Below are 25,874 nucleotides of genomic sequence, written 5' to 3'. Positions count from 1 at the left end.
GAAAGTTCTTTTTATCATTTATTTACAGGGTTCCCAATTCAGTTGCAAATTTACTGAACATTTACACAAACACATAGAACAACCCCTTTCTGAGTGCTGAACTCCAATAAAAAGACATTATATATTTACTTCTTTTTTTTCAGTTTAGAAGATGTATGGAAAATATAATGAGGGTTTTGTAACATACTGAATTCCGTAAATATATGGAAAATTGGCAACCTTGTATTTATGTATTCCAATTTTGTCATAATATCAATTGAGTACCTTTAGCTTCCAACCTTTTGACCTGCCTCAGAGTGCGTACAGCGTAGATACGAAGAATGACGACGATGACCAGTAAAGGAACCAGGGCAATCAGCAGCCAAGGGTTGACTATCAGCGTTACAGTGAAATAGCCCGTGAACTGCACAATTTTCTAAACACAAAAATATACATTGTATTTGAAGTTAAATGAGATAAATATTGTTTTCATGGTGTTCTCTCAAAACAATATGACATAAAACCCGACTATTTTAAGAGGATTATTCTTTGATAGTGTTGATAGCATCATGGAAAATAGTTTGACTTAGTTTTAAAAGCTGTCTTTAATGTGTCAAAATATGATAGGATCCCAAAGATGAGGTGCGAACTGAAAACACTGCAATTGTGAGGTTTTGTGGTCTACCAGTAGGTCCCTGGTTGGAATTCTTGAAAAAAGGCTTTTTAACACATTCTCTCATCGTACTCAGGTGAAAAACGAGTACCTGGCCAATATCGTGTTGTCTTTGACAAAAAATAGCTAATAGTGCTTTAGGTTTGATATCTCATCTTACAAGTTAAGCATTGCTGTTGACTTTCAATCCCTTGTAATGCGATTTGAGCACATTAGTGGATATTGCTTGATATAATAGCTCAAGTTTTACACTCTACTGAACTAAAACAACTTAACATATAAAAAAACGTGAGAAGGAGATGACTTCCAAGCAAAAAAAATAATTTTTAAATAGATATATAATTTGTTTAAATTGATCAGTCTTACCAGTACTACAATATATCCAAAGATAGCAACAAGTTCATCAATTAGACCCAAGTCCCTTGCAAAGCGATTCAATATTTGACCTGTGGTAGCAAAATATATAGCAATTCATTTCTTTGACAAGGTTTATAGCAAATCAAACTGAAATCACTTATGACCTTTAAATAAGATATTGGATGTGAACAAAGTTTATAAATATCAAATGTATAAATATATATCAAAGAGATTGTAGTCGGAGTTTATCCTGGTTTCTATTGCATGAACCAGACAATAACAATTGTTTGATACCCTTTGGATAGGATGCTAGTCTATTGCAAAGTACTTTCAACCAGATCCAACAGACCCAGCAACCAAATCATAGCTGACCAACAGGGGAGTCGGGAAAAAATCTAGACTTCATCTGGGACTGATTAATTTCATGTTTATTTTATGCTTTTTGCTTGTTTTAACAGCAGATTCTTTAAAGATGTTATAATAATGATATTCTCTTTAGTGATTTTTTTTTCACCCCACTATTTTTCTGGCACCTGTCCAGCCCTTCATCAATAAAAATGTAAATGAAAATGTGTAAACTGGAGAGCCAAAATGAGTAAGATTTTGATCAAATGCGCACAATACTGAAAACCATAACGAACTTTAATTCTGATGGTGGGCAACAAGCTCATACTAGCAATATTATAATCGAATTTAGATTAATTAATGAATAAACTTACTCTTCATAGACAATGTAAATAGTATGGACTTCCAGAATCAATGTATAAATCAGATATGACCAAGCCAGATAATATTTAAATGAACTGCCAGCATCATCTACATGGTCAGATAACAAATCAACGTTCACTAAAAGACTGACTTGAAAAAAAAAATGTTTAAATTATAGAAATTGAACAATGTGTAAGATCTCCAGTAAAAAAGTGTACAATGATTGAAAATGCGTAAAAATACGCATTTTTTACGTAAAGTTGGCAGCACTGCAAAATATTAGGGAAAACTATACAATATACAATTCTGTGATTTCTATGATTTCTGCACAGAAATCATGAATGCCGCTGAAGCTGCAAAGTTGGTTGACTATGCTAGCAAACAGCTTTAAGCCAAGTAAGCCAAATAACATATAATTAATACAAGCACAAGATAATCACACTCATTCACGACTCACCAACAGGATGTATGTCAAAGAAACGACACATGGAGTTCATAACAGCATCCAACATCTTATCATGCAGTCTGCGTCCTGCTGTGGCAGCCACTTGTAAGTAAAGTGATGTGAACAACATGAACATGGCAAAACTGGCTGCTGTGCCAATGATGTACAACTGGAAACTGTTGGACATACTGTCCCAGTCCAGACCTTTATCAGTGCCATCTTTTGATGATGATTGAGGTGATGGTGATGTGCTCTCGTCTTTTTTAGATTGCTCTCCAATCCTAAAAATAAGAGATTTTAAAAATAGAAATCACTTGACAACCGGTTGGTTGCATAAAATATCAGGCACTGTTATTCAACAGTCACAAACTGTATAAGTAATTGAGTATTTATCTAGCACAATATCCACTAAAAGTGCTCAAAGCGCTTTACAAGAGGTCCCTAGCCAACAGCAACACTTAACATGTAGGATGAGACATGACACCTGTTACAGTGTGATTGACTGCCATCGTCACATTCATGGTCATGGATCAATCTAGAGTGGGCTGTGGTTAATCTGAAAAATATTTTGACTTCACCTGGAATCGGTGTGGTCCCTTTGCATGCAAAGCAAATGCTCTACCAACTGAGCTATCTGGATCCCAAAAGTGAATTGAAAGCACATTTAATTTTCATTGGGTGTCAAGGGGTTAAAACAGATTACCAGTTCTTTAGTTTTGTCCTTTGAACATGGAGCAACTGAGACTTTAACTTAAGCATAATGTCTTTACATTTAAAAAATGAGCTTACCATTCTGTCAACATCCAGTCTGCAAAATTGAACATTGCCTGAAAAAATAAAAACATGAAAAGACATCAAACAAAAATCAAAGTACCCAAAAGAAATTGATTATCAACAAAAAATTAAAACATGCAAATAGCAGTTCTTTGCTGTCTTATAACGTTCATTTGAGAGAGAATAATAACAACCAATCATCACAATTAATATTAAAATTAAAATTGAGCTTTTATATAGTGCAATATCCACTAAACGTGCTCAAAGCGCTGTACAATGGGTCCCTGGCCAACAGCAACACTTAACATGTAGGACAGGACATGACGCCTGTTAGGCAATATTACAGTTTTTTCGGACAGAGACAACGCTGTTAATGGTCAGGTACTCATTTTACACCTGAGTACCGTGAGAATGTGAGTAAAGAGCCTTCTCCAAGGACTTAACTATGCGCCGAGCGAGGCTCGAACCCATGACCTACCAATCCAAAAGCAAGTGTCATACCACTAGACCACATAGCCGCACAAATATTGTACTTACAGGACCTCCCAGCCACACTGGAAGTAGGAGTGGAAGCCATAGGTGTCCAAATCCAGCAATGAAGTAATTCCAGTATACGCGCAACCCGACAGATCCTTTAACTACTTCTTCCTCTGATGGTCCCTTCTCTGGTTCCATCTTACTTTCCAGCTGTTGTCAAAATAATATATTTTTTTCAAAAAGGAAAAAAAAAACCTCATTGATAATTATATTGATTAAGATGATCATGACAACGATGACGATGATGTTATAGTAGTAGTGGTACTAGTAGTAGTTGTAGTAGTAGTAGTAGTATAGTAGGAGTAGTAGTAGTAGTAGTAGTAGTAGTAGTAGTAGTAGTAGTAGTAGTAGTAGTAGTAGTAGTAGTAGTAGTAGTAGTAGTTGTAGTTGTAGTGATAGTAGTAATAGCAGCAGCAGCAGTAGTGGTAGTCGTAATAAAAGATAATGATGATGATGACAATGATGTTGGTGACAACAATTAGATAAACTAGTAAATAATAGAAAACTGAATAAATTCCACACAATATTTATATGAATAAAATCACCACTCCTCCAGCCCCAAAAATTATTGTAATGTTATTCACTTCCTACTAAAAGAAAGCAGCATGAATAAAGCTTTGAACTAATATTTTAAAAATCACCTGTAAGAAGGTGTGTTGCACCATGACAAACCTGATCATCCAAGAAAAAATTTTAAAAAATTAAAAATTAAAAATTTTTTTTTAAAAACCAAACTCAGCAGTTGCATGATGGAAGTGTTTTTTCTCACAAGAATCTCCACATTAATTATTGCATAAAGCTAATTAGATTCATATATTTTAGAAATGCACCACTATAGCCTCCTTGCCTTAACAATTTTCGTCCTGAAGAATCTTCTTTCAACATAGCTAAAACTGAAACAATTTTTTTAAAACTAGACGCAAAGTTTGAAGGCCTTCTTACCATGATCTGTTTTTCCTCTTCTTCTGCCTCCAATGTGGCCTCACTCACGTGTTTGCCTGTGTTGCTAGCCACCAACTCCCTCATGTCCATGCCTCTTTCTTTCAACTCTTCATAGGTCCCAACATCATGAATAGAGCCCTAAAAAAATGATTCGAGTATTCCCAAATGAATAAGTGGGTGAGTGAGTAATGAATGAATGAATGAATGAATGAATGAATGAATGAATGAATGAATGAATGAATGAATGAATGAATGTTAAGAACCTTTAAAAAACATAAACAAACAAAAATAAAAAGGCAACAAGATATAGAATATCTTAAATTAAAAACCAAAGCGAACAAATCTCGCAGTATAGAATTTGTATGTTTTAATTCTTTTCACAACCAATAAAGAATGATAAAAATAATTAATTGATCAATAATGAGTAATGACAGAAAGGATCACTAGCTTGGAGGGGGAAATAAAATCATCCTTCTTTTTCTTCTTCATGAAGAAACCTCAAGTTTGAGTATAGAAATACATTTGATTTTAAAATAAATTTAAAAAAAAAACAAAAAAAACAGAAATTGATGAAGGATTGTTGAAAGTGTCGAAATGACATTTGGTACTTGGTAAATTTAATCTGTAACAGGGAATACAACCAATACTTACATCTCTCAGAACGACGATGCGATCACATCTTTTCAGATACTGTAGCTGGTGAGTCACAAGGACAACTGTTTTCTCTTTCAAATATTCTCTAATGCCTCTATGTAAGGGATATATAAAAAACAAGGAGAAATTTAGGACCATAGAAATGCCACTCATCGCTTCCATTTGATATTATTTTGAGGAGGAGACTTTTGAAACCTGCTAAGTCACATCATTGAGAGAACACTATAGTTTTCTGTTATTTATTTAGGAGACTTAAAGAGGAAAATAGTTGTATTGCTTGCCTCATAGAGCAATGCCATATGTGCTTTAAAACTTCAAATTTCTCTTGGGGATGACCCAATGGAGTCCAATAGATTGCTTGAGAGAGTTAACTCATTTTATATCTGGATGTGACTGAACAGATTGTGAAAGTCACCTAATCAAATCTTACATTTTAATTATGAAATGTGAGTTTGATTGTTTGTTGTTTTGAACTGTTAGGTTTCATCTTATTTTTCTAAAAAAATATTTTTTTAAATTAAAAAATCAACTTTAAAAAATAATTTTAATTACCTCAATGAAAGCATATGAATTCATACAAAATGTCCTAATTTAGACCTTAACTCGATTCTAGCACCTTGCACCATATGACACCATATCAGATAAAGGTGGTGGTTCACATAGTGTTACGTCTCTCCCATATTTGGACATTGTGAGGATGAAATTTGACAAACCTCGTGATGTCCCAGGTTTGAGAGTTTTTGCCAAGATGAGAGTTATTTAAAATGACAAGTTTTCTGGCTAAATTTTTATATACATGTCTTTCCAGAGTACAGCAGTTAACTGGTTAAAGATGAAAAGATTGTGTAGAAGGAGAGACAGAGAGACAGTGAGACAGAAAGAGAGATTAGTATGATTAACATTATCATTTGTTCAATGTAAAAAAAATGTCTGACATCATCTTAAATTATTGAATTGATGTTTACCTTATCAACATTGAGAAATATTAAAAGAAATATATCATTATCACCTTTCAAAAATGTGTCCTCCGACACTGGCATCAACAGCACTGAGAGGGTCGTCCAGGAGATAGATGTCAGCATCGTGGTAGATACATCTGAAATAATTATAACATGCAATAATGGAAACCCAGAATGTTTGTGCAAAATTCCCACAAACCCAGAAAGATACAGATAAAGCAAGTGAGACATAACATTTGCCCCTTGTTTTTCCTCTAAAATATAAATAAATAATTTATAATGAACAAAATTATCATATCGCCCTAGTTTCTATTTTTTAAAAAATAAAATATTCTGATGTTAGTAAAGCCACCCGGGACAATTTTAAAATTTTCAAAAAATTCATATTGCAAGAGTAATTAGACTTCCAGACATGGCAATGTATCCTACAACTAGACGCAACAACAGACACCTGAAAATACTCTTTTCATCCTATCTATACAGGATCTATATACTATCAGGGATTGGAACATTTAACCATAAAAAAATAGTACTGACAAAATTGAAACACATTTCAAAACACAATTAAACATGTTCATAGAGTCTCAAAATTATTATTATTATTATTTTTTTTTTTTAATTTGGGTTCAAATATGTGTGTAAGAATATGTGTCTCTGCATAAACGTTTCTTATTCTCAAGTATACAGTGTTGAAAACACAAAAAATGCCTCTAGCAACTTATCCTTCAGATCCTGAAAGCCTCATTGTTTTTGTCTGATGAGCCCCAAATGTTTCTTGATAAGTTTGTTTTTTCCACTGTTATATTCATTTTTGTCCAATACTTAGTAAGCAGGAATTATACAAAGGTTACCAAATGGAACATGCGCCTGTGTATTTAACTACATGTGTCTTGATACAGCTCACTTACCTTGCTAATGATATTCTTGTTCTTTGCCCCCCACTGAGCTGCAATCCTTGCTCCCCAACATATGTTTGGTCTCCTTGAGGAAAAAGGTCGAAATCCCTGGACAGCCCACACACCTTGACTACGGTTTGATAGTGACCATTGACAAACTCTTTACCACACAGGATATTTTCCCTGACTGAGCCACCAAATATCCAAGGAACCTGGGCAAAGTAGCTGATTTGGCCATTGGTGGAAATCTGACCGATGTCAAATGGCAACTCTCCAATCAGAGACATGAGCAAGGAGGACTAGAAGAAAAGAATTTCAAAGTTCAAAAGGTCTAAGTTCAAAGTTCAAAATCTTCATGTAATGAGGGCAATACAATTTTTTTTTTAACCAATAAAAAAAAATTACATTTCTATATATCACTTCAAAGTAAAAATATAATCATAAAAATTTAAATAATCTGGAAAAAAACTGGAAAGAAGAATGCATTGTCCAAATGTTGAAATATTATGAATAGAAAGAATATCAAGAGAAGTGAGACAACACTCTTCATGAGAGGAATGATGTGCTTGATTTTAAACTACCTTGTTTCTCTTAACTTTTCCCTCCTTTATTATATGCTTGGACTAGGATCTCTTTGTCTTGTGATGACAATGGTCGAGCTAAATAGGTATGCCTGTCCTATGGATTAATGTAACGCAATTATCACGATGCACCTACCAAGACTACATTATTACTTTGTAATGTACTCTTGAATCAATTGGAAAGTACATTTAATAAAAAGGTAATGTAATGATAATAAAATAGTTCACTTCTATACCGATGCTTAAATAGTTAGTTCATATTTCAATCTAATTATTACTAAACAAGTTTAATGTTGATTTATTTTTGAAATGTAAAAAAAGAAATTTACACAAGATTAAAATTTTAAAAAATGTACTCACTTTTCCAGACCCAACCACGCCCACTACAGCCAGTAATTCTTTCTGTGAAGAAAAGTTTGGGATATCAAATTACTTAGTCGTATTATGACAGTTGAAATCAGTGGTTATAAAAGAACTTTTAAAAAAAAAGAAAGAAAAAGAAAAAGAAAAGAAAACAAATAAAACTCAAATTCTCATTTATAAATGGCTTGATGCAAAACAAAAAAAAAAAATTAAAAAAAGAGCAAAAAAGAGAAAAAGTAATAGAGATGTTATTTGCTGCTGATATATTCACAAAAATAAGAGAAAAAAAATTTAAAAATCAAACGGTCACAGAATTTGCAACTGCAGTTAAACAAGCACCTAATGTTTAATGAAGAGGGATCATTTAAGTCGGATTTAACTTTCAGGAGAAAGAGCACGCTTACAGTTCATTACACACAGTATTTCTCATGTCATCATCACTTCTTCTGAAACCATATACATTCAAAATTTGTCTAACACAATATAGTCCATGCAATACTTACTGGTTCATATCCACTGAAACCATAAGTCAGTAAATTACATTACTGACTACAAACAAGATTTAATTAAACACTGGTTGCATCATTAAACTGCTACCATCCACCAAAAGAATAATTACCTTTTTGATTTGTAAGGACATGTACTTCAAAGAGAAGGCATGGTCACTGTCACTCTGAAAACGTAAAATGACATACAGGCATGTTACAATGTAAAATGACATACAGGCATGATGTCACATTTAGCAATTAAAAACGTTGTCTAAAAATTCATTTAACTATATTTCATCAAACACAATCAGCTTATCAGGCCAGTAAGCGAAATATATTTGTGTAACAACAGTTCATTATTTTGTTTGTTCTGAAGCACTTTATTAATGTGTCATATCACAGCTTCAAAATGTGATATCGAAAGAATGAACTAGCAAAGCATTAAGCACATGCTGCTTTACCTTTATTCTCAAACATACAGTACTGTAAAAGCGGTTGATTCTGATGTGTGAACTCAGAGCAAATGACATTAAAGAAACAAATAAATACAGTACAGTACAGTACAGTCATATCTCTCTAATCCGAACACCTCAGTCCCCAGCATTTTGTCCGGATTAAGGAGACATCCGGATAGCGGAATCAGTCCTTAAAATGTACAAATAAAGAAGAAAAGATCTGTCCCCAGGCAACCTGTCTGAATAATGGAGAAATCTGGATATTGGAGTTCTGGATTACAGAGATGCGACTGTAAATGGCTTTCAAAACAAAGAATCAAAATTTGAAAGTGATGAACTTAAGTTCAAAATTGTCGACAACTCTAACAATTAACAACTCATCCCTTTCAGTTCATAATCTATTTTATTTTTTCATTAAAAAAATATAAATTCAAATCAAACTGACCTCATGTAAAAGGCTTTTCATAGAGCTGGTGCTACTTCTATTGCGACGCTTCTTTTGGAACCTTCTAGCACCTTCGGTATAGACAAGAGGCCATCTTGCTGTCATGTGATCAATATCAATGGCCCAGTCAGCATCTGGTTCATTATAACGATGGATGGACCGGGCAGGACGAAGGTCTTTTATTTGGTCTTTTTTCTCATCAAGCAAAAGGAATTTCTGTAGCAGAAACAATAATATATATTTTCAATAACTGCTTTAAATCTTTCAAATTGATCTCTCAATCATTATAGATGAAAAATTTAAACTTTTATAACTAAATAAAAGCAATTTTAAAAATAGATATATATATATATACACAGCCGCTAGCATAAAAAAAATAAATTCTGTACTAATTTTCAAATAATGCCTCTAGCATAAGGGAAATGAAGCTTTTAGATTGTTAACACTGCCTGAAGTAATAAAACAATCTTAAGGAGTTTTTGTTAATAATGCAAAGCAGCTTAATTTCAGCAAAATCCAATATTGATGATTTATCAATCTATGTTAGAATGATTTAGTAATAGTTTGTTGATCAATTAGATATATGACATGAAAGAAAACTTTCAAAAGAGTATTATTATGACTATAAGAAAAAGTTATGCATTACATCATCACCATAAACAAAAATACTAAAACGGAGAAAACTGATCTTTCAAATGTGCATTCCTCCGATTCTTCCTCTTAACTTTTGTCTAATAAAAATATATGAACAAATAAATACATAAATAAATATATAATATCAAATCCATTTATATTACTTCTGAGGTTATACTAATATCATTATACCATCTTTGGAATCAAACAATACAATTGTCACTTACGTCACAAAAATTAGAGCTGATCTAAAGTATGTGAGATCATTAAATGAAGTAGGAAGTTTCAAGGTGTAAAAACGCTTATCAATCTTCTCAAATACAACATCAGGGGTACAATGTCAAGGAAAGGTCACCCAGAAGTTTGGGGTGTTGCAAGCAGGAAATGGCAGGCATTAGCAAAGCGGATAAGTCAGGAAATTAGAGCATGAGATTTTTTTAGTACGTAAATACATAATTTTCGACTATTTTGAAAATTGTTACATATCAATGACTACATTATAACTTACCATATCATGTGACATTCCATCACATGGAATATTATTTTTTTTCAAGTTAACAATGATACATTTTAAAGAAATATTGAATTTCTAGTCAATTAAAATCTCAACATAAACAGTTATATGACTATAATCAAAATTTCAAATACAGGAAGAATAGAAATAGAAAATGGTGCAAGGTTGCATTTAAAACGCCTATAAAACTTCATGATTTTTTTTCTTAATATTGCAACACATTACATTGAAAACATAAATAATATACAAAGACTACTTGCAACAAACAACTTTCCCCTAATTATAATAGACTAAATAAGTTAGTCTTTATGTTAGTAATATTAGTAAGAATAATGAAAATCAATAAATCAAATAATAATGCTACTGAGTTAAAGAATTGTGTTTTGGTTCTTTGACATGCTGTTTGTACCACGAAGTAAAACAAACATTAATCTTCAATATATAATTCAGAAACCTAAATAAAGTTTTTTAATGTCAGCTTTGAAATACAAATAAAGATATACATGGGTGCAACCATGTTAGGCCAAAAAAGTGAAATCCATTTCAAACAAATCTAAAAAGCCTGAAACTTATTTTGAAATGTGATCTATTGCCTCAAAACGGTATTATGTTGAGGTGATCTAAAAGCCTGAAATCTGGGTTAAGCTTGCAGCCATATATATACAATAGTCGTAAGTTCCGTTCCTATAAAAGCAAGCTGTGTTAAAATTTTAAAACTAAATTCACAAGAACTATATACGGTAAACCAGCAGTTGGGAGATAAGAATATTGGAAAAATCAAATGATATATAAAAAAAAACAACAAAAAAAAAAAAACACCACTATGAAATAAAGCATAAAAAGGAGCTAATATTAATTTGTCTTCACATAATTTCATATTTAGTATTTGAGCATACTAATATCGACTGTCATTTATATCATAATGAGAACCAGCCCTTTTGGTATATGTGACAACTATTTAAATAAACCCATTAAGGAGCACGATAAACATTATGATGACTATCTAAGTTAATCTTCTCGATGAGTGTTCAGATTTTGTTGAAAATGATGGCTTACCAATGACAAAAAGTATCAAATAAAGATCCCCCCCCCCCCCCACCACCACCACCTAAATTCTATTAATTTCTAGTTTGGGCCTCACACAGCAGCCTTATCGAAAAAAAAAACAAACAAAAGAAATTCCTTTTACACATATTGAAGTTTTTTAAAAATCACTTGAGTCAAGCAACTTATTTTTAAAAAGACCCCCCCCCCCCCCCACCCCAGAAAAAAAAAAGATAATTAAAATAAAAACATTCACACCCACTGAGAGGAAAAATCAGGATCAATGACATTTTCAGAGTTATGGACAAAACCTAATTTCCAGTTTTAGCACACCTGGGTTGGGATATCCCTTCTATCACCTTTTGCCGTTACTTGGAGCATGCTGTAAAATTCATACTACATGGGATACATATTAAATAAATGTTAGATGAAAGGAAGAAGATACACCTAGACATCACTCACTTGAACAGATCGAACTGAAGTAAGTAAATCTTTCAACTGACCCACTATCTGAATCGGGAAGTAAACGATTAAGTCTGTCATGACATACAAGAAGGCCAGGCACACGAAAACATCAGAAGAACAGATGGTTTCTCCCTTGGCAACAAGTCCCAAGATGATGACCAGTAGAGCTAAGCGTGTCAGACAGTTTTCCGCTACTTTCACGAGTCCTTTTAAGAAGGAAATCATTCTTATACGGGATGTTTCTGACCTGTGGAGAGGATGACTCTAATATTGTTTGGTACCAAAAGATTTTGCATCTCTGATAAATGAAACACTTTTAAAGCTAGAATTGGAATGAAAGAGCACAAGTTCAAAGGCTTCTGGATTAGAGACAACATCAACAACAACAAAAACAATAACATCATCATCAACAACAATAAAAATGACAACAACAACAACAAGAATAATAATAACAACAACAACAACAAAAACATCAACAACAGCAACAACAACAACAATAAAAAAACCCAACAAAATCAAAAACAGCAACAATAACAACAACAAAAACAACAATAATAATATCAACAATAACAAGAACAACAAGAATAACAACAACATTAGCATCAACAATAACAACAACAGCAACAACATCAACAACAAAGGTAGAATTGGTGAATATAACGGTTTAAATAACAAGTAATCAATGAATCAGGATGCAGTCAACATAATGAGAAAAGAGTGTCAAGGTTTTAAGGGTTGTCAGTCATGCACTACAATACAATGCAAAAACAGGCGTGACCCTATGACCTTTACTCATAACAATCCTAGGATTGCAGGATTAACTGCGAAAACAGATTACATCCTGCCTAAACAGTTCATAACTGATGAGGAAAAAATAGAATGAAGTGGTTCAGAGTGAGGCAAAGACAATGGAAATTTTCTTGTCTTTTATTTTCCAGAAAAATGGGGTAGAAATGAATTATTTTGTTACCAAGGCACATTTTGAATTAAAATTAATATCACTTCCATACAATTCAAATAAAAAAGAAGAGGTAAATATCAACTTTCTGTTATGATTTACAAAGTAAACCCTATTTCATAATTGTACGCCATTAAATTGCTTTTATTTCAGTGTTAGTTGGCCACTTAAGATAATTTAGAGTCAAAATATATATTTTCAAATGCTTTTTGTTATTGTGTTTTCCATGTTATTTGAATAAGCTTCTTGCACTATCTAGAAGCGTCCCAAGCTTTTATTCTCAAACTCACGCAAAACTAAAAATCAATGAGTAAATTAAACAACACAAAGAGCCAAAATCTGTAACATGGAAACAAATCAAAATAATGTCTATTGAAAATAACGTTCATTAAAATTCTAATTTCGCAACTCATTAACTGCTTGGAAGGCAGGTGAGACTCGAATTTGTATTGTTGCAGATTCAAAAGTGGTTCGTCATTCACATGTCAGTCTGACAATGCTTCTAGTAATCTTCAATCCGCCAGAAAAAGAAGAAATTTGTGAAAATGAGAAAAAAGGAAAGGGATTGTAAGTGTAAGTGTGGCAATTAATAAACACATCAAAGTAACAACAACATTGATAATAATGATGATGATGACGACTTTGACGATGATGATGAGAATAATAATAAAAATAATAATAATAATAATAATAATAATAATAATAATAATAATAATAATAATAATAATAATAATAATAATAATAATAATAATAATAATAATATTTATGATGTCTAATTCAGTTATACAAAATAGGATTTCATCTTTTTTCTTTAGCCTCCAGATAAGGGAGAGATCTAAAATTATTTTCTGTCATTCTTTGACAATAACATTAATGGAATTTTGCAGAAAAGTCTAATCAAGCAAAGATTTGTTAAACTGAGAGACCGCAAAAATGGCCAATCTACCCTACCGTCCAATCCTTCTCCTTTAAGGATTGAATCCAATACTATGGATGATGTATACATCAGACAACCACTATTGCAACCAAAGACTGCATTAAGCAACAAGATAATGAGTGTCAAGGAGCACTACTACATGAATTTGAAAAATGTAAATAGATGATTATTTAGTGCTTTGGTTCTCAAGATAATGCTCCCAATGGTGCTCTCTGATAAAAATGAAAAGAAATCCTGTGGATTGTAATATAATAAGTACTAAAGTTGGTGATTCTGTACCACAGTACAAAAAAGAAAAACATGATATCATTCAATAACAAAAAAAAAAAGATAATTACAACTATCACCCAAAACAATTCTTTGCAATGAACAGACAATTGAACAGCATGTGCTCCATTTCATCCGTTGTGCTTCAAATCACTTTCTTTAAAAACCTTAACATAAAAATACACCTGAACACACTTTAGGCCCGATACCAAAAATTCCTTATTAGAAAAATGATGGCAAAACTTTAAATAGAAAAAAAAAACAAACCCAAAACCTTCTCACTTTTTAATATGGAAAGGAGTAAGGTCCTCGTAGGACTGGATTGCAACTAATAAGTACAGTTGGCTTGAAGGGGAAGAATAAAAGGAAATGAAATGAGGAGTCAGGGGAGAATGGTCGTGAAGAGGAGTAGTTGGTTTGAAGAAGTGGTTGTTTTGAGATCTTTAACTTTATCATTTTAAAAATGCTAGACGTTAACCCCCCCCCCCCCCCCCCCCCACAAACTAGAAAAAAAACGTAAAAAAAGCGTCCCATATTTTCCGTATTTTTCTCTCTTTATGAGTCATCCAAATAAATGACACCTTTGAAACTGCCTAACCTTTTTATTTATGAATGGATTTTCAAAATTCAAAAAGATTTTTACTCAGTGGAGATAGAAAAAAATAGAAAACAAAATTTTTTCATAGTCATTGCTACACTGATGCTTGAATTAACTTAAACGTTATTTTAGCAAAATTACAAATTATTCGTGGTAATGTAGATATCAAATCCATTAAGTCTAGAGCCTCATATTTTTTCCATAAGAAACTGCTTTTCCCAACTCTACTGATTCATGTCTTTCTTTTTTTTTTTTTTTTTTCAGATTACCTTCAAACAAAAGTTTAGCTTTAAAATTTCTTTTATCATTTGATCTTTACTATAATGTTCTTTTTATTTTTTCAAATATTTACAAGTTTATAACCAGTAAAATAGCAAAAATAATGAAATTATAATAATCAGGTAGAGATATATATATCTGATATGAGAAAGTTTATAATTTTCAAGGAAAAAAGGATCAAAAAAGCAACCACAGCCATAAAAAGTTGCATTAAAATTAACCAACAACACACCTGAATGCGACGTGTAGAAGCTCTCAACCGACTTATCTTTTCAACACCAGCGTAAATGAAATAGAATACACTGACTCTTAAACAGTCACAGAGTCCGGTCAAAGAAAAGATAATTGTTGGCGTCAGAAATGATTGGCCTTTGTAATGAATTATACTCATCAAAAGGACCAAGAACAGGAGGCGGGGGGACATCTTATCAAAGGTTTCATTTACTGTCTTAATCAGATGATCAATCTGAATAAGGAAGATTTCTGTTCTGAATTGATAAAGCAGGAATTGTATAGAATCAATGATAAATGTCAATTAGTACAATTCAAACAAATGAATTTGATCACATACAATTTAGAACAAAAGCCACTATGACTAGTAAATACCAAAAGAAGAGCAAGATTCACTGGATTCAAAACAAAATCGTGCAAGCTTAAATAGACTTATCATAACAAACGTGCAAGCTTAAATAGACTTATCATAACAAAGTAATCAGAGAGAAAGGAGATTTTGAAAGCAACAGACAGGAATAATCCAATATCCTTTTGATGTGAAAATGGAAAATTCAACACCTAGCTGAGAAAAAAATGGTTTTACTTCATGGGAGTCTGAGAAATGGAAAAGAGAATTTTTATTGTGTTGATAGCATTTACACATGGTAATTGTAACATTACTAAAATAAGGTGATAGCACTGATGAATTCAGTAAAGACATGGAAAGTGATTCTGACTTAGCTGTCTTAGGTTCCCTCTGAAAAATATGACAAGATGGTTAAATCACATCATTTCACTTGTCCTATTATATTTGGTTCTCTTCGACACAGTTGATTAGTATTCACCTGCTTGTAGAATTATCAAAGTTTCAGTTTTAAACAAACAAAACAAAATGGGAGTTTTAAAAAAACAAACGATGAAAACAATTATTTAAATTCCAGGGGCAAGTTGTCTGAAACAAAGCAATGCAGGCCCACTGGACCAAGCCAGTCCACAGTCCTTTGAATTAAAATGTTTAATATCAATATCATCCATACAGGTTTCTCAGGACATCTAATATACAGTAAAACATGGAATATTCTATGGGGAAAATATTAAGCTACTTCAAGCTGTGGACTGATAAAAAGTAATATACAAAAATGATCACAAATGGAAGTATCAAGGGATTTGAGCCTGCAATGTTCCGTATTCAGTAATTTTGTGGTTTTATTTTTGTAAATTACTTAATACTCAACAGAGAGAATTTCAGTGGTGAGTCAAACCTTGGCATCGTCATTGATAAAGATATTTGCATGACAAGCCATGTGAATAACACCATAAAATCTATGTACATAGAAATGAAGAGAATAAGCAAAATTCGTTATTTAATACCAAAGGACGTAGCTGAACTTCTGATTATTTCCCTTGTTTTACCCAAACTGGACTATTGTAACTCCCTTCGGCCGAATTTAGCTAATGACATAATGTGTAAACTTCAGGTTGTTCAAAATATTATGTTTTGTTGTTAATTGAATTTGTGTCACTTTTCCATCTATATTTGTCTTACTGTAATATGTATTAATATCACTGAATGTGCTTAGATCACAACTTTGTGCCATCCTGATAATGTTATACAGTCATTTGCATGAGCTTTGCCACTCGCTCGCCAGCCAACAGCTATCACGTGACTTTCTTTCTTTCACATTCTACGTCGGGAGGAGGGTTTTTTTTTTTTAAAAACAGCATTAATATAATTTTTTTAAAGCTCGAGTAAAAAATACATAACAGAACTGTTTCATGAATGAAGCAAGAATTCTTACCAATCTAATAACAATTTTTAAATACGATTGGAGGAAACTATTAGACATAAAAACTAGAAAGAATTTTTTTCAAATAGATAAAATAAAAAGCAAAGGGAGCAGTCACAACAACAGGGTAAAGGCAAAATAGGAAGAAAAATGAATGTTTGAAAAAAGGATTGAAGTAAATTTAGGAGGAAGAGGTTGAAATGCACATACATGCTATGACCAAAAAAAAAAAGCCAACAAGTCTGTCTGATGACATTGTGTGTATATAATACACCAAATCAATGGAATGAATCTTTTTGTGTAGTGATTAATCAGTTAAAATAGTATTGGTGCCAAAAATTAAAAAATTGAGCTTTTATATAGCGTATTATCCACTAAACGTGCTCAAAGCACTTTACAAGGGGTCCCTGACTAACAGCAATACGTAACATGTAGAACAAAGCATGACGCCTTTTAGGCGAAATTACAATTTTTTTTCTAACATAGACAATGCTGTTAACAGCCAGGTACTAATTTTACACCTGAATACAATGAGAGAATATAAGTATGGAGCCTTTTCCAAGGACTCAACTATGCGCAGAGCGAGGCTCAAACCCAGGACGTTCCGATCTGAAAGTGAGTAGCATACCACAGGACCACATAGCTGCACTATTAGAATTAAAAGTTGAACATTTTGTCATATAGCTTTACCATTTTTGTTTCTTCTAAGTTTATCTAAGCCCCTGCGGAGCGGTGCTAAGCATGTTTAGGACCACCGGTTCTACGGTCCCTGGGAAATGAGAACCGCAAGGATCATTTCCAAGAACCGGTTCTTTTTCAACATTGGCCATTCACAAGGCTCGTTGGGACTTGGGACCGTCAAAGAACCGGTTCTTTTTCAACATTGGGACCATCAAACGATGGGACCGTGCCTGCAGTAGATGGCTATAGAACCGCTAAGTGAAAGTGAGAGTGGAGAAGGCTTATTACCTCAAAACATGAAAATAGTGCTATAACACTATCCATTAAGCATGTGCGTGTGTGTGTGTGTGTCTGCGAAGATTGATGGAGCGGGTCAGGTCAATGTTAGTGTTAGGGAAAAAGGATTGTTAATATTTTGTGTTGTGGCATGCTGGACCAAAAGCACGTGAAGAGTTTGTTTTTTGATTTGTTTAGGGTTTTTTGGGGGTTTTTTCCGTCTCCATTCCTTTTTTCTATTTTTGTGCAGCTATGTGGTCTTGTGTTATGACACTCGCTTTCGGATCGGAATGTCCTGGGTTCGAGCCTCGCTCTGCGCCTAGTTGAGTCCTTGAAAGACTCTTTACTCACATCCTATCACCGTAATCAGGTGTAAAATGAGTACCTGGTCGTCAACAGTGTTGTCTTTGTCGGAAAAAAATTGTAACATCGCCTAACAGGTGTCATGTCTCCTTCTACATGTTACGTGTTGCTATTAGTCAGGGACCCATTGTAAAGAGCTTTGAGCACATTTAGTGGATATTGCTCTATATAAAAGCTCAATTTATTATTTGATTTTAATTTTTTTAAAAATATTTCTACCTTTGGATAGGACGCTAGTCTATCCCAAAGTACTTTTCGCCAGATCTAACAAACCCAGCTACCCATTCACTGCTGAGTAGACAGGAAGTTCAGAGAAAAAAAAGCTCGAATGCACCCGGGATCGATCTCTGGCCTTTGCGTATAAAAATTGCTCTATCAACTGAGCTATCGGGGCCCCCAAATATTCTATTGGCCTTTTTAAAAATCAGACGTTATAACTGTTATTTTGGAAGGAAGATATAATATGTGAAACTCATATTATTTGATTAGTTAAAACACCAAACGAAATTTTAATATTATTGTATTATTTTTAATGACAACAATGCGATAGAAAGGAGTGATGACAAGAGATAGACAAAAGAAGACAAAAAATCGGACTTGCTAGGTTCGAAACAAACACACACACACATCTTTAATAGTCACATTCATTTCAAACAATAACCCATTAGAGAAGAGGGGTCATGCCTTCATCATAGATCATTGTCATTGCGATCATTATGGTGTCGTAAATTTTGAAATTTACCCCGTATAATGGAATCGTCCAAGGCGTGCACCTCCTGTTCCCCCCATCTCACACACGAAAGGGCGGTTTGCGGAGTGGAGGGAGATGGTCGTCTGTGTCGTTTAGTGTATAACAAAGGGGGTGGGTGCGATTAATTAAGTGGGATGGGTGGTGATTTGTGGAAGATAGGCAAAAGGACCGAGGCAAAGAATCGCTGGGGCAGTAGTATGGCGCGAAAATCGCTGGGACTGTTGAAAGGTTATAAGAAGTAAGGACCGCCAACGGTTCTCCACTTTGGGACCGGTCCCCGGTTCTCAGCTAAAGGACTGTGGGACCTGTCCCAAGAACGGTCCTCAGTGCGGCACTAGTGTGCTCCAGCTTTCTTTAGAAAAGATATGTGTGTTTTGTCTATTTGTCATGTGCCTTTGTGAGCTTTTCAGTGCCAAGATAATAAAATGTCTTAAATATCATATCGCAATCGAGTTTTTTGATTGTCAAAAGTTTATTTCATTCCTCTATAATTGCACAATCTAATATTCTAATTGTCAAATGTTCATTTAATTCATTTTACACAATCTAGTTATTTGGTTATCATATTTTTATTACATTCATATTACTAATTATACAGTCTAGTTTTTTTTTAATCGTCAATTGTTAATTACATTTATAACACAATCTAATTGTCAAATTTGTTTATAATTTTCAAAATAATTCAGACAGTACAAACTTATTGAATACATAAAAAGCTAATTTTCGCTATAATTTATTATTATTTATTATTATTATTATTATTATTATTATTATTATTATTATTATTATTATTATTATTATTATTATTATCATTATTATTATTATTATTATCATCATTATTTTTGAAAATAAACAGTAGATGAAAATCATTATTCTTATTATTAAAACTCTAATATATTAGTGGACAGCAACAACATTTATAATTAATATGCTTCAAAAATTCAACAATCCATGCTTCATTCAACACATATTTTGTTGTTTAAAAAAAAAAGAAAAGAAAGGAATCGTTGATATCCAGGGCTATCAAACTCAACACAAAAAAAAGTGTAAGACTGCTTGTCAAAAAGAGTAAGATTTGGAGAAAAAGTGTACAATTTGAAAATGGAAGCCTTCAGTCATCTTACTCCCTGCCATTAGGTAACATTGGAGGTAAATAATTCTTGTAACTAGTTTGAGTGAGGGGAAAAACTTCAAGAACGTCAAGAAAATTTGAAAATAAAATTATGAAGCAATGCAAGTAAACCGCTTAAATCTATTTATTAAACAACAATCAATTGTTAAAACATATAGAGTAGGAAGCATGGTGAATGTCAAAATACCTTATGAAAAACAGATTAAAAATAATTTTGAGTCTCATAAAAAACGTACAATCTGAGATAAAAAATTTACACTCTTGCAAAGGTTAAAAGTATGGTTTTTTTTTTGGTTTTTTTGGCATACAGTTGGAAGCCCTGGATATCATTTCAGAAGTGGCAAAAGCAGTAGCGCTTGTTGGCATGTTCTAGCTTCTTCTAGAAATTTCTAGCATATAAAATGAATAATCATAGAAACCTGAATACGCTTTGATGATGCCCTCAATTTTGCCAATCTTTCCAAGCAACTATTAGGAAAATGGAATGCTGTGTAAACGATTGTGCCACAAAGTCCAGTTAGAGTAAAAACAATCTGTGATGTGACACTGGAGATGCCATTATAATCGCAGACACTGATCAGAATGACCAGTAGTAAGATGCGTATGGCCATCGTTGTCATGGTGAGGTTAAAGGCTGAAATGAGATGGCCTAACCTGGTCAAGAAGATCTCTCCCCTGAGGTGGTGAAACAGAGTGGATACAATGTTGAGAATTGTAAAGTCGTGAAAATAATACAGGAAGTCTGAAGGTCTCGCTTTATAAAAATTAATAAATCATGAGATCATTAAAAGGTTTATCAGTTATGAATGGATTTATATTAGGGTAGAAGTACCAAAGAAGAGACGAATGAATAAATAAATACATCAATAAATGATGAAATTTAAAAAAAAAAAAAAAAGAACATTAACAATGCAAAAATAATTACGTTTAAGAGCAAAAAAGATGTTAAATGTACATCATCAAGAAAGTGAACAAGTTCGCACCAATATGAATGACTCTCAAGGATGATGAATGAACTTCTATGCTGAAGAAAAACACTCATTATGCAAAACACAAAGTCAAAACATGATTTTAAAAAAAACAGACTAACTAGCACCCTACAATGGCCTGCACAGCAAGAACAGGTATGTTTTATAATTTGATGTAGGCAAATATGTAACGTCAGAAATTGTTTGTATATTTCTATTTCAAATTTTGTTTTTAAATATTGTAAATTCAAATCCATCTATTTTCTGTCTGTTTCTTGGGGTCTTCCTCTTAGGGAAATTATTGTTATTGAATTTTGGACATCTTTATCACACTGAAATGTGTCAAAACAATAGCAGTAAAATGCTTAGCCGAAAAAAACGATGGTTTCAACCTTTGAAATAATTCATCTATTAATGCACACAAATGACAATAACAAATCAATTAATTATGAAATACTTTCCCAAATATTGTTTAATATTCAAATTTAATGCCTCATCCCATTATCCCCTGATTCATAACTTGCACTGCATGCTAATATGTGCTCAATGTCAAAAATCAATGTGACAAACACAGAGTGCCTGGTATATATATATATTTTTTTTTTTAAAAAGAAACAATTCACTCTACACTCAAAACAAACTGCACCATAAATCATTTTTTCTGATGATGTAAATACAAAGCAATTGCCTCTTACCTTCTAAATTTCATGATTACTTTTTCAAAGGGGAGTTCCCAGCAGAGCATCTTTACTACTCTCATGCCTAAAACAGTTTCTGTCATGAGTTGTATTCGGTGATCAGCTATGGCTGCTATGCGGAATCTGGAAGAGAAAAAGGTAGTGCTTTTTTAAAAAGTATTATTAATACTATTAAACAAAATTGAATATAACAGCCTGAAAAAAGAACAAAATGCCAAAGATGGAACGTTTCAGGCTTAAAACCCTCCTTCAGCCAACAAAAAAAAACAAAAAAAACAATGAAAACACGAATGCATTACTTAAAAACCAAATCAACAGCAGAAATTTCTTTGCTGTCCATCTGGTTTTTAAGTAATGTATTTATGTTTTTATTATTTTTTGTTGTTGGCTGCTGAAGGATTTTGAGCCCAAAACGTTGTGTTTGGGATTTTGTCTGTTTTTTTAAGCTATTATATTCATTACTTTTTAAAGCCCACAGCCTCCAGCAGCTTAGTATAAATTTGAGCTTTAAAAAAAAAAAAATCAATCCTTTACTTTATTTGTTTGTTTTAGTTTTGTTTTTAAGGGTTTTACGGTGATTGCGTCATTTCAGCACCAGTAAAAAGTAAGAAAATAGGATAGTCAAAAGAGCTATAGATTTACAATTGAAAGTGCATGAGAAAAAGTAAGACATAGGGAAATGGTTTAGATAGGGAACAGATGTAGATTCCAAGAGCATACTATCAGTGTACTTAGTCTGAGATCACCTAAAAGTCTTATCCAGGCACTAAGAGGAATACAATCAAATGTTTAGAAACCATTTTATAGTTAAAACAAACAAAAAATGTAACAGAACATAACAGAGAGAGAGGATTTACAATGAAAAAAAAATATCATCTCCCAAAACCATAGCTATACATTTGACTGTTTCCCTCCCAATCAAGGACCCCAGCCTGGGTAAAGACAAAACCAAGTAATCCCATTCCAAGACAAAGACAGAAAGCAACTCAAAAAATAAAAGGGGACAGAAGACACAGTAAGTGCCTCCCTGCCTACTATGGGAGGTCAGCAACCCCACCCAAATTACAACATTTTGGCCATAAAAGAGTTGAGAGTGAATGAATGAAAATACCTGAGTCTCCCACATAGATTTGCCAAGCCGCACTGCAGACCAACAACAACCACGATGACCAGCAAGCCCCATAGACATGCAACTCCCACTTGTCTGTACATTAGGTACATCACCACAGCAATTGAGAGTGGCGAAATCCAAAAGTAGTGCAAAACAGTAGTAATCTATCAAATAAATATAGACTTTTATTCCTTTCTATCAATTGCTATCTGCTGAGTACAACAAATTTATGACGTGTAGCATTCCTTTGCCCCAATCCATCATAATTTCTATGTATATATTCTCACTCTCTTTTGCTCAGTCCTTATGCAATAATTTAAGCAATAATAATGTAAAGTTCAAATGCTTGTTTCGATCTAACATTACTTTATAATGCATTTCCATTTAGGAGATTATCCCAGCCGTGTTTACCTTTCCTTTCTGCTCAAAGTTTAAAGTTGGTATCCTTTCGAGATATTTCTATCTTTATACGGAATCTTACTGCACGTAATTCTATTTTTATCATAATTTAGTAACTTGGAACCCACAGGTTAAGATCAAGCACTTTCAGGAGAAATCTTACTGATAAATTAAAAGTAGTTTCACATTTCACAGAAAAACAAATTAATCAGAAAAAATTAGTTCCCTGCAAATAAGGATAAACAGAAATTTCTTGTTTTTATATCCCCAAGTAAAAGACAACTGAAAGGACTATGGCTATGAGCTATATTTCTCTTTTCACTGATATAAAAGGTTCATTTATTGAAATCAACAGATTTGTAAAAAAAAAAAAAAATTTTAATTGAGCTTTTATACAGCGCAATATACACTTAACATGCTCAAAGCGCTTTACAATTTTTTGAATTTGTCTTCTCACTGTAAATATTTTGAAACAAAAATTTTAATGAGCATTATCAAAACTGAGTATTTCATTTATCTTTTCAGGAAAATTGTTGTGTACGAATGACTTTTTCCAATGATTTTGTAACTTGGGAAATAATGCAAAATAGTAACTTAAACTGTTTGTAAACATAAAATAAAAAATGTTTTATCAATCTTATGACCAGAGTATGAGCATTTGGTGCAAAAGAAGTTTTGTGTTTCACTCTGAAAGAAAAGAAGAATATGTAAAATATTATTTTCAAATTCTTATTGATAGCATTTTTATGAAGATCATGTTTGCCAATGATAAAATATAAACTACAAAGGTAATAAATGTATTGATCCATAACTCACATCATTGAACTTTTCAATATCTGTCGATAAATGGTTCACGATTTGGCCAGCGGATGTTTGTTGAAATGCTTCTGCACTTAAAGTGAGGACCTGAAATTTTTTAAAAATAAATTTTAAAACAAAAACAAGAGAAAATTAGAAGTAATCAATATCAATAATTGAAGTTATTAACCAGAGATAAAAGATTGGATAAGTAATCTCAAGTCAAAACCACAAAGTTATTTACTCGGCTTATAAAACTTGCTTCAGTGCAATAGATACATTTAAATTAGTACTCAAATATCTTTATTCATTACTTTGTTGCTGTAAGAAAAAAAAATAAAAACACTGACTACTTTTGATAATTTCAATAGAATGTATACCTTTTGAATTGATCAAAAGAAACAATTTTTACTGAATTATCAATCATATGAGCATTATATTCTTGTCAGTAAAAAAAAATAATTTCATAAATGTACAGAAAAACTTGATTGTCATTTTCACACTTCACAATATACTTTGTGAATAAGCTATAAATCTAAATTTCTATGTCTTTTGTGATATAACATATCACTAGCCAGCTATTTGAAGGCGAGCATGAATTAAGGTGTAGGCATTAACTATAAAGTGCTTGTCAATCAAACATAAAATGTATTGGTTCTTGTGGTAGGAATTTTTATTAATAGAAACCTATCGTAAATCAGGGCAAATTCTTTCCTATATCTTCTTCATGTTGTTACTCATAAGGATTGTTGGAGGTAGAAAATCTGAAAACCATACAGAAGTAAAAACTAAAAGGTGTCAATGAACAAATCTGAAGAAATGAATCCCTAACTGAAAGTTTATGTAAAATGATGCATTCTGGGAACCAATGCCTATAAGCACGTACGATTAGAATAATATCACCACTTCACTTCTCAGAATTCACTTCTGTCACTTTCTTCGTATATAATATTATGTCAATTCCTTGAATGATTCATTCCATACTTGCTGTTATTTGAAATTTAATATGGGTGGGTCAAATCATTTGTCAGAGAGATGCTAAGGATTGACTAAAAAGGTTTTTCACCTTGAGACACACAGTGCCTGATTGTCATCAAGCTGCATCAAATGCGTATGGCAAATGAAAGTTTTTTACCATGATATTTTAAAACAAGACATTTTCTTTCTCTCATAATCAAAACCATCAAGAATTGAGAATCTCGCTTATTTCCATGATAATATTATCAATCAATATTAGATATTATAACTGTTATTAAACCTGCCATAATAAGCATAACAGCTTTTTCATTCGGGGGGGGGGGGGGGGGAGGGGGGGGGGGGGGGGAATAAACATCTTTATTAACCAAAAATGCAAGATTTACATCTTGTTTTGCATAAAACGTCATCTGAAAATGACAGACTATATTCTTGCATATACCAATTTTATCTGTACCACCGAACAACTGGTGGTACGAATCAAAAATAAAAATGTCATCTGGAAAAAAAAAATACTTAATGCAAACCTGCCTAATAATCTCAACTACTTATAAAAAATAATCCGAAATTTAGGCTGATGTGCAAAAATTCAAACCAACCATGCATTTAAGGAGGCATATCAAGAGAAAAGAGAGAAGGAAAAACCTGTGAAACCTTTCTAGCTACACAGGTTCACATCTAGGTGGAAACAACAATAACCTCCAACTCTTCGAATTATATTATATTTTTCTGCTTTTCTTTTTGGATATATATTTATACAAACTTCGACTT

The 25,874-nt window shown here is 32.7% G+C and overlaps 1 protein-coding gene across 7 annotated transcripts in view; it reads right to left on the bottom strand.

The window, feature by feature from the left end:
• LOC144965755 (ATP-binding cassette sub-family C member 4-like) overlaps window positions 1–25,874 on the bottom strand; it is a 44,386-nt gene that overhangs the window by 11,986 nt on the left and 6,526 nt on the right. The window contains exons 6-21 of one of the 7 annotated variants that reach the window (XM_078901417.1): window positions 24,147–24,236; window positions 22,932–23,095; window positions 21,818–21,943; window positions 11,910–12,159; window positions 9,257–9,472; window positions 8,488–8,541; window positions 7,866–7,907; window positions 6,937–7,223; window positions 6,079–6,165; window positions 5,067–5,163; window positions 4,416–4,553; window positions 3,474–3,623; window positions 2,952–2,989; window positions 2,175–2,443; window positions 1,019–1,098; window positions 265–415 (exon numbers count right to left, since the gene is read on the bottom strand). In XM_078901417.1, the coding sequence (XP_078757543.1) occupies window positions 265–415; window positions 1,019–1,098; window positions 2,175–2,443; window positions 2,952–2,989; window positions 3,474–3,623; window positions 4,416–4,553; window positions 5,067–5,163; window positions 6,079–6,165; window positions 6,937–7,223; window positions 7,866–7,907; window positions 8,488–8,541; window positions 9,257–9,472; window positions 11,910–12,159; window positions 21,818–21,943; window positions 22,932–23,095; window positions 24,147–24,236 (2,239 nt within the window). Of the gene's footprint in view, window positions 1–264; window positions 416–1,018; window positions 1,099–2,174; window positions 2,444–2,951; window positions 2,990–3,473; window positions 3,624–4,415; window positions 4,554–5,066; window positions 5,164–6,078; window positions 6,166–6,936; window positions 7,224–7,865; window positions 7,908–8,487; window positions 8,542–9,256; window positions 9,473–11,909; window positions 12,160–15,183; window positions 15,440–20,573; window positions 20,830–21,817; window positions 21,965–22,931; window positions 23,096–24,146; window positions 24,237–25,874 lie in introns of those variants that run through there. The other 6 variants (XM_078901415.1, XM_078901416.1, XM_078901412.1 and 3 more) reach the window with 6 other exon arrangements.

The sequence above is a fragment of the Berghia stephanieae genome, chromosome 2, assembly GCF_034508935.2.
Source record: "Berghia stephanieae isolate SIO BIC M18660-M18661 chromosome 2, UCSD_Bste_1.3, whole genome shotgun sequence".
NCBI lineage: Eukaryota > Metazoa > Mollusca > Gastropoda > Nudibranchia > Aeolidiidae > Berghia > Berghia stephanieae.
This window is presented reverse-complemented; position numbering and strand designations above follow the sequence as displayed.